Source organism: Chaetodon trifascialis, chromosome 15 (genome assembly GCF_039877785.1).
Source record: "Chaetodon trifascialis isolate fChaTrf1 chromosome 15, fChaTrf1.hap1, whole genome shotgun sequence".
Taxonomy (NCBI): domain Eukaryota; kingdom Metazoa; phylum Chordata; class Actinopteri; order Chaetodontiformes; family Chaetodontidae; genus Chaetodon; species Chaetodon trifascialis.
Genome location: NC_092070.1, coordinates 14,484,354 through 14,498,362, shown reverse-complemented (window position 1 = coordinate 14,498,362; position 14,009 = coordinate 14,484,354). Strand labels below are relative to the sequence as shown.

Sequence of the window (14,009 nt, the reverse complement as noted above, 5' to 3'; positions counted from 1 at the left end):
GGAAAATCATAGAATTAAATGCAAGCATGCAACAAGTAGCTTGTGCTATATTGCCAAGAGTCAAGATAACCTTATTAGATTTAGCCTAACAAGTTTTACACATGGAGTTTGTAGCATCAGTATGATATATGGAGAGGACACTGCATCTTACCATGCCATGGAGAAACCATCCCAAGTGCCATACAGTACACAGCATGCCAAAATTCTTTATTTACCACCAAGCACAAGTGAAAATGAGTTAAACTGTCATAGGCAGGATTGCCGTCTGCCAGTAGCTTTTATTTTGTATCTTTAGATTGTATCTTCTTTGCTCATTTTAACATCTTTTTGTACTAGCCAAGCACTGAAATTCCCCCTGTTGTTTCAATTGAATTGGATTTGGTCTCAGTGCCTCCTTTGAGACTGAAAAGGTGGGAGTTTGGATGAAAATTAAACTCAATACAGCCTCATGGGAACCAACAGTAACATATTGGGGTTATATTGCATTTTTACTCCAGCTACAGTTTAGCTTTGAACCAAATTTGAATGGGAGTGCCACTACATTTGCCCCTTGTTCTCATTTAACCTCACTCAGTGCTGTAGAAGCTCTCCTAGAACAGAGATGTTCAGTGGTTTGAGGGAGTTATATAAGCATGTGTACTTGTACGCGTGTATCTTAGTGGGTACCAAGCTGTTGCAAAGGAGAGCCCTATGACTCCAGGGCACAGCTGTTCCAAAAGAGGAGCTCTGTGGTTGTGCAGAACATGATAGACACACATGTGGATGAGTGACCCCAGAGCACACAAGTGCAGGGCAACTGCAGTGGGGACAAACTTTCTTCATCTTTTGCTTTGCTCTGAGGATCAACAGAGAGTTTGTGTTTCAGGTGCAGCACTTTATCGTTTGCTGTGTTGTATGAACTTTGTGGCGTGGCACCTTTGAATGAGAATATTTTGAAATTTATCAGTGTATGAGTTGATTAGGATTCTAGACAGAGTGATGTTTATTGATAGACAAAATTTTTGCATCCTGAAACATTTTTCATGATTTAACAGCAGTTAAAGGCAATTGGAGTTGCTGTTGGTCTTGAAAGTGTTTCACCACCTGACAATACGTCGTGATACAGAATAATGACGGGTATATTAGTTGCAGGCCGATATGTTGGCTGATAAGTAACAAGAAATTGCAGTACAGAGAATGCCAAAGATCTGTTGTTTGTTTGTTTGTTTGTTTGCTTGCCAGGGGGACCTTAAGACTTAAGAGTTAAGGTTTTCTTTATAACTAAATTTATGGGGTCCTTGTGTTAACGTGATGATGTAAAAAAAAAAAAAAAAAAGTATCAAGCAATAACTGAAGACACAGCATGTCCAGTTTACCTGGCTTTCGCTTACTTTTGCAGCATGACCTGTTGACCTGAATGTCTTTAAATCCTCATAAGACAGATGAAAGGACGCTGTCTTCTTCACAAAAAAATGTATGCACATTATTTGACAGAAGAACGTTCAAACATAAAATTAGGACACATGGGTAAACATTCTTGCTGTAAAAATAATAAAATATCTTTGTACAGTATAATGTCAACTCACCAGCAAGGACACTCAACCTCTGAGTAAACCTACACTCAAAACACCTTGGTGTTTGACTGGGACTCTGATGTGTGTATATACACTGCGAGAATACATTTTGAGTCAATGTCATTTAAGAGTCTTCCTCTCTCCACCCCCTCATTCTCTCAGGGCTGGATGAATGAGATCCACAGCTATGACCCGGAGATGTACCACGCCACCCTGACCCACTCTGTTTACGTCCGTCTAGAGGGCTCCGTCCTGCGTCTGTCCAAGCCAAACCGCAACATCTCCCGCCGTGCCACACACAATGAGCCTAAACCTGACGTCACCTACATCAGCCAGAAGATCTATGACCTGACTGACAGCAAGGTGCGGTGGTTTCAGGTGTATGTGGGTAGGACTAAGTGAAAGAGAGGTGTTGAAATGCTTTGACATGTGTTTCTGAGCCTGCTTGTGAAATATGAGCATGTGAGAGAAGGACAAAATGAAGGGGGGCCATTAATGTGTTAAGTGTGTGTCTCCACCGGCTCCCCAGTGTTTTTGTGTGCTTAAAGGATAGTGACATCAAGCACACGCCCCCTCATATTTGCCTTTGCCTGAGTGCATGCTTGCTAATAGGTCATGTTCAGTGACAAAGCCACTCAGAATCACATACTGTGTGTAAACATGGAGTGAATATCACAGGTCACTGACCCTGTACACACAACTGTGTGTCCTCTGTATTAGTGTGCTGACTCAGTGGTTTTGCATATCTGAGGGCAGGACAGGCAGTAAGAAAACATTTCTCATGTCAGTGTATCATGGAGCAAAGGGGTCATTATGGTTCTCCGCATCATGCAGCTACCCAACTCTCCTTCCTCTGAAATTGAATGGCTCCCTAAAGTGTCATTTCACCATCATTATTGCGGCTGTTTAGTCAGTCTCAAATGTTGCCTGCGTTTATATATGCCAGATTACACATAGCCGTGTTCCCAAACGTGCAGTCACAGCCAAGGTCTGATTGTTTTACACAGTTCCAGAGAGGTGTGAGTTGCAATAGGCTGGAGAAAGAATCCATGCATGAATGAATGTAAACAAAATTGCATGTACCATTACAACACACAGTACAGCACTGAATAATGGCAAATGCTGGCAATTATGCTAGCTACTTTCATTATTAACAAAAACTTATCGTTCTTAAACTGCTGGTCAAAGACATACTGAGCTTTGGGTGCGATAAGTGTAGATCCAATAGATGAGTCATTTGCACTTGTATTCCTGTCTGCATTTTTTTTTTTTTTTTTTTTTTTTCTATTACAAAATGTTTCAAGCCCCCCATTTACTCCCACTCACATCCTGGGACAAGTCTACCACATACTATTTGTAGTTTCAGTGTGCTCTACTCATTTTTTAATTGTTTGTCCTCATGTCAAAGTGGGAATGCTACTGCCCCAAATACAACAACATCGTAACACCACAATAGTGTCATGCATTTGATTAAATTAACTTGATCTATATGCCCCCGTAGATCCAACTAGTGCCCCAAAGCTTGGCTAGGAAGAGAGTATGGAACAAGAAGTACCCCATTTGCATTGAGCTGGCCAAGCAGGAGGACTTCATGTCCAGGGCCCAGGGAGAGAAGCCTGAAGGTGGGGAGGACAGATTAACAGGTCTCGCTGAAAAGCTAGAAAGAACGGACAAATGCGAGAAAGCTGAAGTATCAGGATCAGCAGAGGAACCCAAAAGACCAACCTCTGGAGGGGGGGACCTGACAATCTACCTGTTTGGGAGGACAGGTCGGGAAAAGGAAGAGTGGTTCCGGAGATTTCTTCTGGCATCACGAATGAAGTCAGATGGGAGAGGTGGCAGTCTGTCTGGCATCTGCAAGAGTGGTGAGTTTGAGACTGAGCCATGTACAGTATCACACACCAAACAGCCATGGACAATAGACAGGTTTAATGGTCTCACTCACCCTTTCCACACATGTACTGTATTTGCACAGGCACACATCACTTGTCACTGTAAGAATAGCCATTCTCTTGAGTATGTAACTGCACAACCATCAGATCTGTGCATAAGCCCCAGCTTAGGGACTGCCAATCCCCTCAACTGAGCGAACAGATGAGTGTGAATGGGTCAGCAGGATTACATGCACAGAGAAGGAGCATATTATAGCATTGGTCTCCACTGTGGGATATAAGCCTGTAAGGATAAGGCCCAATTCAAAGGGAAACACCAGCACTGTGTTGGTCCAGTGATAAAGGCAGTGCAGGGTGAATAGGATTACTGGAAAGATTATTTAAATATCAAGCTGTTTCATGGATATACATAGCAATTATATTGAAAATGACTTCTTCAGTCCTAATATGAGTCAGGGAGATGATTCAGTGTGTCATCTGGTGTAAAGCATGCTGATTCAGAGTGTCGCAATATGTTGTCCAAATTCAATGAAAAATAGATGCTGTCATTGAGCATGCATTACGTATGTGAAACATGATGCATTGATTTGAATCACTGAAAATGTTGCTGATGCATAATTGTGTCACATTATCCTCCCCTAACTGCAACCCCCACCCCTCCACTTGTAGCTTTCTTGCCCTCTCACAGCCGCAGTAGCAGCACCCAGTCTGTCGGAGGCCTGGAGGCTGAAAGCAGGAGCAGCAGCCGGGGAAGCATGGAGGAGCTGTGTCAGCCTCGCCACAGAGAGGCCTCCTCTGCTCTCTCCTGCGGCTCTACTGGAGGGATCAAGCAGAAGATGCTGTTGGACTATAATGTCTACATGGCCAAATTTGTCAACCCCCAGCCACCACAGAGAAGCCCAGCTGCCACTGACAGTCCCGGGCACAGCCCTGAGAGCAGCCCCAAAACTACCAAAAAGGTAAGAAACAGAGGGACATATGAAACACTGACAAGAGATGGACAGCCGACGAGGCAAAGCACGGGTATTTTGGGACCCCTGCTCACGTCACTTGATTATAGGCAGTTTGTAGGAACTGCTATCTTTCTACCAAACCGTATTGTTGTGGATTATGTTGAGTAACCGGGTCATGATTTCAGGAAAGAGACATTGCTGTTGACTTTTTCAAATGCATGTTTTTGGCTCTTTGAGCACTACAAGCTGAGTGCCATCTAGTTCCATTATATTGAAGAAAAGGCTGGCATCTCTATGGCCAAAATCTCCGAAACTTGGCAACTCACGCCAAAACAATGTAGATGGATAAATAGCACTGTGGGTGAGAGGAAAAATCTGTGTTTTTGATTTTGGGGTGAACTGTCCCTTTAAAGCTACATGCACACCTGTATGTGCGTCCTTCAGATACGCAGGAGTTCAGAGGAGGCTGTGGAACCTGAGGCCTGGGTCAATGCTTTTCTGGGAAGGATATTCTGGGACTTCCTGGGAGAGAAGTACTGGGCCAATGTAGTCTCCAAAAAGATCCAAATGAAGCTCAGTAAGATCAGGGTGGGTACCGGTACTTGCTTGCACAAATATGCATGTATAGTATCACTGACAAATCAAAATGTTTCTCAGTATGATCAGTTCAAGAGACCATTCTGTGTCTCTGATGGCTGTGTTTCATGTCTTTATCATCTTCAGCTGCCATATGTTATGAATGAGCTGACTTTGACTGAGCTAGACATGGGTTTTTCCATTCCTAAGATCCTCCATGCCTCCACACCCTCTGTGGACCATCAAGGTAGGAAGAGAAGCTACACTAAGTGTGCCGTGTTTTTCACACAGTGTTCTGGATGGTCGGCCACAATAGAAATTTATTACTTTCCTGCCATCAGTTTTCTTCCCATTCCTCTGCTATCCTTCGTCATAACCCCGGCTGTTTATCAGTTTACCCTCTCGGCTCTCTGACACAATAGTAAGATGTACCCTCACTTTTCTCCTCCCCTCAATCTATCCATCTCCTTCATCTCCCTTTTCCTACCGTTCCTCCATCTTCCCTAAGCTCTGCTCATTCTCTCTCTGAAGTAAGACATTTTCCCTTCCCTTCAATCCTCTCTCCTCTGGAGTCCAGCCCCTCTGTTCGCCTCGCTCTATTAAGCACACACAGTAATTAAACTTCATGTCTTGGGTCCCCCTCTTCCATTACTGACTCACACTGCCTACCGCAAAGGGACTGGTTTGAATACAGAGACAATACAGACATGTGGGGGCATATTAATTCCTGGCTGGTTTGGGTAGAAAATCATGAAAGAGAAGCTTAAGAAGGGGAAAGGAAGGAAAGAGGTTGTGGGAGGCGCGTTTCCATCATTAGCGGTGCTTTTAAGCAGACAACAGAACAGGGGATGAGTAGATTCTGTCCTAATTTTTTTAAATAATCAGGTTTTGTCCAAAGACGGTCTGGTCTTATTTGGCCATGCATATAAAGATACAAGAGCATTGACAGTGCATCACCTTTGTCTATTCAGTTGAATGAGTCACACATGAGTCATTCTCCTGTCAGCCGCGTTTCCACGGCTGAGTCTGCAGTGCTCATTAATATGTTCTGTATGAACATATACACCCACAGAAATACACTCACAAAGCATCCCAGCACATAATTAGTCCTGGGCAAATGGCATCTCTAATAGTGCTGTGCTATGCATGAACCAAACAGAATATATTTGCTTTGAATTGGAACACACGGAACTTCATAATTGGTAGATATTTCATCGCTCTTGTGATGACGATAAGGAGGGTGAGAGTGCTTTGTGACTCCTTAATGCTGGGAAGACATGATTTGATTTATAACATTTACACTGTGCTCCAAGAACCACTAAATGCACACAAGCTTGTGTAGAGCCAAGCATTGCATGACTTATATAATTAAAAATCAGTTTTTCGTTCAGTACCTAGACATAATTCTATTAGACTATCAATAACATCGGACATAAAGTAGGATTGGTCGATATTTGTTGAAACATGGGTCTACAGTCACACTAGTGACTCTCATTGTAAAGAAAACCAAACTGTTAGATGGATAAAAGTTGAAGCATAAAATGAGTTTTAGATGCAGCAACTGTGGTGAAATAGCTGTTATATATATATATATTTATTTATTTATTTCTGACTGTTTAAACATGAAATGCTCACAATATGTATGGCAGTGGATGCCAATTCAGGACAGTTTAAACATCATTATTGCTTTACATTATGTTAGCATGCTAACATTTGCTAATCAGTACAAAGTACAGTTCAAGTTCCTAACTGTGCTCCTAGTGATATGTGATGTGACTGATGTTATCGAAAGTGGAATCACTTAAGTAAAATAAAATGTAGTTAGAATCTAAGACATTAAATAGTGCATCAGCTAAATTCTAATATAATATAATATAATATAATATAATATAATATAATATAATATAATATAATATAATATAATATAATATAATATAATATCTGCTTTACTTCAAGAAATAAACAACATCAGCTATATGTTACAACAACCTACATTCAAGGCAATATCTTGTCTCATATATAATATTATGATACATTTCCCAGCTCTGTATAGAAACACACACGTGCTTTTATCAGTGGTGCAGTTAATGTATGTTGACTCCACCAAAATGAATCAGGGACTCCAGACTCTCTCCTGTGTGTCTATAGACAGACACTGAGACACTGTCAAAAGTGTCCTGACTCTGTGCTGTCATCAAGCTTCTCTTTGACACTGCTGCCACACACATACAAATCAATGAGCATCTGTTAGGTTAGCATTCAGCACGGGGATTGAAATCCACATCGTTGCTGCCCGAGAAGTGTGATGTGTAAACAGGAAGTAGTCTGATGAAGTCAGCCAATAAGGAGGCAACGCTGCTCTAGAGCTGACCTTTTCAGTGTTTACTAGAGGATAGGTCGTCTTCCTGGCAGCTCTGCGGGGGACCTCAGAGCAATTAGACCCCAGTCAGGCTTGTTTGTTCACAGAAATAGCACTCAGAGCTGGTCCTTTTTGATGCTGCTGTGGTGCTGTGGGAGATGAAAAATAGCGTGCTTTTAATGTTGAAGTATAATGTTTCTGTTTCCAGGTCTGTGGTTTGATCTGGAGGTCTCCTACACAGGCTCCTTCCTCATGACGCTAGAGACCAAGATGAACTTGGCTCGTCTCGGGAAGGAGGGCGAGGGGCTCGGGGAGCATGGAAAAGAGTGGTGAGGTTTTAGTTACACTTAGTAATTTCCTCTTTTACGGCTTGTAATGAAGCTCATGAGGCTGAGTTTGATTTTTTAAGATGTCTTACAGATTTATGAGGATGGTCCTGCACAGCTTGTCCTTACTCCTCCGTGTTTGTTCTTGTTATGCTCCAATAATACAGTGAATAGTCCAAAATAGGATTCATTTTTATGCTAAACTAACAGCTCTGAACTGGATGTTAATTGGGCAGATTTGCCTTTAAAACCATATTAGTTGTGGCGTCTGTTTTTTTCACAATTCCTACCCCTTTTGTGCTGGCTCTAATATACTAATCCTCTCTCTGGACGCTTACCGTTGTGGATTTGTCCAATGACTGGTGAGTTTGGGAATAGGTGCCTGTCACCAAAACAACACATTTTGTTCTTGCTTATAGTTTTTCTTGAGTGAATAACTGGAAATTGAGCCCCTGTGATTTATATCAGTAGAGATGGATTTAATGGGTTTTAGTTTTGTTAATGGTTCTGTGAAAAGCCATTAGAGCCTGACTTTGCAGCCGTGTGTGTGTGTGTGTGTGTGTGCGTGCGTGCGTGCGTGCGTGCGTGCGTGCGTGCGTGCGTGCGTGCGTGCGTGCGTGCGTGCGTGCGTGCGTGCGTGTGTGTGTGTGACACAGGCCCAGGCCACGGACATATTGTCTGGCAGACAGCGATGAAGAGTCGTCTAGTGCTGGCTCATCAGATGAGGAGGACCCCCCAGAACTCCTCAGTGACAAAGCCATTCTTCCTGGAGGCGAGGGGTGAGCAGCTGTCTCTCTACAACATCACGTATCTGAATTGAAAATGGGCAGGAACAGATTCGCACTGATGTGTTGAAGCAGAATTTTCTGTCCTATCAGTCCACCCACTCACTCAGTCCCACACATTTGAAAGCTTGCTGCTTATTTAATGTAGCAAGCGGCCACTCCCCTCCATCGTGGGTGCCGAGCAGCAAGAGATGCTGTTATGAATAAATCATAAACCTGACTCACTCCTTGCCTCCCCTCCTCCTTCTCCTCCTCCTCCTCCTCCTCTGCTTCCATCCTCTGCTCATGTAGCTATGTGGGAGGCCACAGACCCAGCAAGATCATGCGCTTTGTGGACAAGATAGCCAAGTCGAAGTACTTCCAGAAAGCCACAGAGACGGAGTTCATTAAGAAGAAGATGGAGGAGGTGTCCAACACGCCCCTGCTGCTCACTGTGGAGGTGCAGGAGTGCCGCGGGACGCTGGCTGTCAACATCCCACCTCCCCCCACGGACAGGATATGGTACGTTCACTTCCAGGGAGGAGTGCATTGAAGACTGCAGGATGTAGTCAGTGAATGTATGAGATTTCTGGCTTGACAATATAACATAGCACCCTCTGCTGGGCAAATACTGACCCAGTCAGATAAAAATGTTTAGTTAATTAACTAAATATACTTAACACTTACAGAAAATGAGGTTGCAAATGTATATTATTTTAATGAAGATTTAATAAAGATAATAAATATTAAATCTAGTAAATATTAAATCAAAAGTAAACACTATGCACTTTATAAGCTTGATTAGAATGAATGTCTGAGGAATAATAATAATGATAACCTACATCAGCATCTACAACAGTGATTCCCAACCTGTGAGTAAGTACCAAGAAAACTGAGGGGTTCTTACTGATTCTTCCATATTTCTTCTTGTGAATACTGCATACTTTTGTCTCTCTAGGCATCAAAAATCCTTCAAATGAAACAATCCTAGCAGGGGAAGTCACTCATTGTCTGAACTGCTCAAAGTTCATGTACATGATAAGTCCATGATCTATGATGAGGGGGTCACAAGTCAAACAAGGCTGGGATCATTGTGATGTCAGTTTGTGTAGCACATTTCTTCAGTAATGAGCCTTATGTTGCAAAATAGGAAAATGCATTGATTTCAGGGTTTACTGAGAACCCCACGCTGCAGACTACAGTTCAGTTTGTATGAGTTTATGTCATTTTCTTGCCATCAATGTTTCCTTTTGGCTGTCAGGTATGGTTTCCGGAGTCCGCCTCACCTGGAGCTGAAAGCACGGCCTAAACTGGGCGAGAGGGAGGTCACCTTAGTTCATGTGACTGATTGGATTGAGAAGAAACTGGACCAGGAGTTTCAGGTATACATTGAGAAAAAGAGGCATCTGTGCATGCAAATTAATATAGACTGTCAGGATAGTTTGTAGGTGAAGTCATATCCCACTGAGGTGCTCAACCTGGAGCTAAACATTTGCTCAAGGACAAAGAAACTCTCCTCCAGATGTTTTAGGGGGAGAATTAAGGTGGTAAAAGGGGATTCATTTATGGCTGCCCACCTACACGCACTTCAAAGCATTGTGCCTGTGGCTGTCCCACCCCTCATATATATATACTCAAAGTAATGATAAGCCTACTGCTAGATAACTGCCCTCAGGCATACCTGCAAACTACTGTGTCCCTGTCAGGTCTACCACACATCTACGTTTATCCCTGCTGGCTCCTCTGGGGGTTATTATTATGTACCACCCCCCCAACCATGCCTCCAGTAAAATACAGTGCACACTGTTGTCACTCGTGAGTGTGTATATCTGGCTTTCAACAAATGCCAAACTCTTGTGCAGGGTTTGATGCACATGAGATGACATATTTCAGGCATTTTTTCACTAATTCTGGTTAACAGATATAATCTCATGCCACTGTCCTTATTCAGTGTAATTTTTAGCTATAAAAGCATATTCATCAGTAGTTTTTGCTCCATTCCTTTTACAGTATCTTTTGAGCAGGCAGGTTTCAGTGTCATCTTCCTCTTTTTATTGTGAAATTAAGATGACTTTGCTTCTTGCTGTGCTTGTCCTCCGACAGAAAATATTTGTGATGCCAAACATGGATGATGTATGGCTACCCATCATGCACTCTGCCATGGACACACGTTCAAATGCCAACTTGGTTACTGTGACAAATGATACCTTGAAGGACCCAGAGCCTGAGGAGTCTGAGGTCTCGGACATGTAAAAACTGCAGTTCAAAGCGTGTAACGACAGACATTTTATCACCATGGCAATATGACAAGATGCTGCCCCGCCTCAAACACCCGCGGGTGCAGCAGTGCGCTGGGCCGACACTCCCAGTCTTTTTAGCCATGTTCCAGTCCCATTGTTGCACCGCTCTATGGCCACTCGTGAAGTGCACTCACAAAACTGGAAGCGCTGGGTGAGCTTGTGATCATCTGTGGCAACTAAAAACAGGAAAAACAGAAGACTCATAGACTGTCATCCAATCACACAGCTTCATTTGTGTGACATCAAACATTCTGATTAATTCTCTGATGAAATACAACAAATGGGGGCACGACAAGACTGTTTCACAAATGTGCGAGCGTGGATCGACAAATAGCCATCCGATTCAACCAGAAGAACCATAATACCTGTGATGTACAGCGGCAGCAAACACGATAGGTGTACGGTCAAAACTTTTTGTGCAACCTTTCTAATCCAGCAGTTTATTGTTTGCTATAACTCTAAGAGAACTTTGAGGCCCCTGATGAAGAGTGTCTGTCAGAGTGAGCAAACGATTGAGGGAACAATCCTAAAAATTTGGAGCTGATTTTGCAGAAAGCCCCTGCGTCCATTAATACACAGGTATACTGAGACTCATTTACCACCCATCCACACTTCTGCCTGTGCCAGCCGCCTGGCACTTATATGCAAACAGATCAATGGCACTGTGTCCATCAAAGATGCTGGGTCAGTTTAAATCCACCATGGACACTACCATAACACACAGCCTGTGTGCTTTTACCTGTGTTTATAGGGACTAGAGCTACAACTGACTTCATGGGGGTGAATTAAAACATATCTGCAAACACAGCAGCTGAACATTGCCTAGGTCTGATGAATGTATAAATAGGAATGCAGCTCCCTGACTGTGCAAGGAACAGCTCATTCACTGACGACGTGCTTCTACGCAACATGCTTCAACACTTCTTTTCATGTTATACTCAGAGTTGAGCAGAAGTAATAATTTTCTGTTTTTATTGCCAAAGCAATCTCTCAGTCCTCTTCGAAGGCTACTGTATGATGTGAAGGGTGACAAATAAGCAATCGGTTAATTATCTTGAGTTCCCGTTGAGGCCACCGCAGTGGTGCACAGCAGAAGTTTGGATAATTGTAGCTGGACATTCATTAGATGGAGGTATAATCTGCAGGGAGTGATTTTTTTATTTTTATTTTATGGGCAGCAGGAGAATGAAGCCCTTTTCTGACCATGGTGACACAAAGGTTTTAGATGAAGAGAGGGAAACATACCTGCTCTTCCTGGTTTATCTGAATAACATACTGGATATTAGCCATATTATTTGATGTTGTCAGCAGACATCCAGCTTATGAATGCTCTTTTTTGAATTATTTATTGATTTGCTGTTCTTTCTGTACTGTATACATTTAAGAGGAATAACACCAAAACTACAACAGTAACTCTGTAATCTGCCAAGACACCTGGCTGCTTAGGAGGCGACTATTTTATGTTTTACGTTCATTGTGTGTGTTGGCAAAGTGTATGAGGCAGAAAGTGCCTTTAAAATAATCAAACATTCCTCCATAGTGAGCCACCACATTTGTTGCATCAGTTGGAGATAGAGAGAAAAATGTCTTTGTGCCATTACTGTCTGTTCAGATATGCCCTTTTGTTTTCACAGGTTTTCGGTGTTGTTCATTTGCACAGTGATGAAAACATGAAACATTGCTGTTGTGTTCAGTGATGTCACAGAATGTTCTGGTTCTGATCGTTGTGGATCAATAAAACCTTTTGCTTGGAAGAAATGTGTGCGTCTTTGTGGCTACCTGCAATTTCCCCCAGGGATTCAATAAAGTACTCTCTATGCATCTATGACAGGAAACTTAAGAAGAGTCCTCATTAAAAGGCATCCATCCATGTCACATTTCTTTATTTTTAAATGGAGTTTGGGTGAGCACTAGTTCTTTTCATAATTGATTGTTCTGCCAATTATTTTTGCAACAATCAACTGAAGGTTTTGTCTATTAAAACATGAGAAAATATTGAAAATGACCACCACATTTGCCCAAGGGTCCTAGGTGATGCTGTCAGATGTCTCATTTTGTCCATCCAACAGTCCAAACTGACTAATTGCTGCAGCTCAATGCTAAATAATAGTCCATAAAGTTACTTGTCAGACCCTAAAATTTTGTTGTAAATTGGTTTAAAAACTGTCAGTCTCTCTGCAGTACTGCATTCTTATTTCAATACTCCCAATTGAAATACTCCTAAATACAAATTTCTATATCTAAAAGGTTGATGTGAATAGCATTTAGATTCTGTGTCTTGCTTTAAAAGAGAGACTTGGTGGAAATAGCCAAGAAACTCCAGTTATGACAAGACATGACATGATCTTGCACTACTCTTGACCTGTGTGAACAGCCAAGGAAAAGGCCATTCAGGTTCAAAGCACAGTGCCTAAATATCGATTCACAAAGAATTCAATGAACAATGTTTGTGGAAAAACGCTTTATTGATTCAGGGCATTTGTTGTATCCTACTGTGCAAAAATAAACATTTCTAAATCTTCTGCTTCAAAAGTACATATACAGCAAACCAGTTTGAGTCATGGCGTCACCTTGTATTTTACGGTGTGTCCAGCATGTCCGTTTCTTGAGTATCGGTTACATTTCTGCAGAAGGAAACAACCTTGAATGAGCTCAGTTATCCATTAATCCCATCCATTCATGACTGGATGTGTGTTATGTCAGATTTAAACTGTCTTCAATATTACTCAGAAGTCTAACGCATCATGATCATCATTCATAACCGCTGTAATACACACCCTGCTCACTCAAGATACTTACAATCACATATTGCTAATCCAGGCATCCATGCACACCACAACCCATTTCCTGCAATCCTGCAAAGAAAAAGAAAATGTCTGAGTGAATTTGATTATTGAAACACACAGAACACTGGTGTCTGTGGGACAAGTCAGATTGAATATGTTGACTTCATTTGCACATCAGAAGTCTAACGCACGAAAAATCATCATTCATGAACCAAAACGAAGGAGATTAAAAGATTTTCCATCTGAATACTCACCGTTATAAAATCAGACGAGCCTTGTTCGACCTTCATCTGAAAGTACACCACCCTTCTGCCCACGTGTGGACGTGCAATACCTCAAAAAACACTGCATCGAGCAGAGTTGATCTGAGTTGTGCACAACACAATGTTAAACAGAGGAACATTACTTATTGTATTTGTCATTTTAAGTTGTTTTAAAAATAATAATAATAATAAAACTTACCCCCGCATTTCCACGCCGATGCGGCCTACTCACACTTC

At 42.2% G+C, this 14,009-nt stretch overlaps 1 protein-coding gene and 1 long non-coding RNA gene across 5 annotated transcripts in view; one reads left to right on the top strand and one right to left on the bottom strand.

The window, feature by feature from the left end:
* tex2 (testis expressed 2) overlaps positions 1 to 12,478 on the top strand; it is a 30,161-nt gene extending 17,683 nt beyond the window's left edge. For 2 of the 4 annotated variants that reach the window (XM_070980785.1, XM_070980786.1), the window contains exons 4-13: positions 1,716 to 1,916; positions 3,055 to 3,418; positions 4,115 to 4,404; positions 4,843 to 4,986; positions 5,122 to 5,221; positions 7,542 to 7,662; positions 8,322 to 8,438; positions 8,736 to 8,945; positions 9,685 to 9,805; positions 10,527 to 12,478. In XM_070980785.1, coding sequence (XP_070836886.1) covers positions 1,716 to 1,916; positions 3,055 to 3,418; positions 4,115 to 4,404; positions 4,843 to 4,986; positions 5,122 to 5,221; positions 7,542 to 7,662; positions 8,322 to 8,438; positions 8,736 to 8,945; positions 9,685 to 9,805; positions 10,527 to 10,676 — 1,818 coding nt within the window. In that variant the 3' untranslated portion in view covers positions 10,677 to 12,478. Of the gene's footprint in view, positions 1 to 1,715; positions 1,917 to 3,054; positions 3,419 to 4,114; positions 4,405 to 4,842; positions 4,987 to 5,121; positions 5,222 to 7,541; positions 7,663 to 8,315; positions 8,439 to 8,735; positions 8,946 to 9,684; positions 9,806 to 10,526 lie in introns of all 4 variants that reach the window. The other 2 variants (XM_070980784.1, XM_070980783.1) reach the window with 1 other exon arrangement.
* A 694-nt stretch (positions 12,479 to 13,172) lies between these two features.
* On the bottom strand, positions 13,173 to 13,875 carry LOC139343264 (uncharacterized). Its single transcript, XR_011603096.1, has 3 exons — positions 13,764 to 13,875; positions 13,523 to 13,578; positions 13,173 to 13,347 (listed from the first exon to the last, which is right to left on the bottom strand). It is a non-coding gene; the product is annotated as an uncharacterized lncRNA (long non-coding RNA).
* Between the last annotated feature and the right edge of the window lie 134 nt (positions 13,876 to 14,009).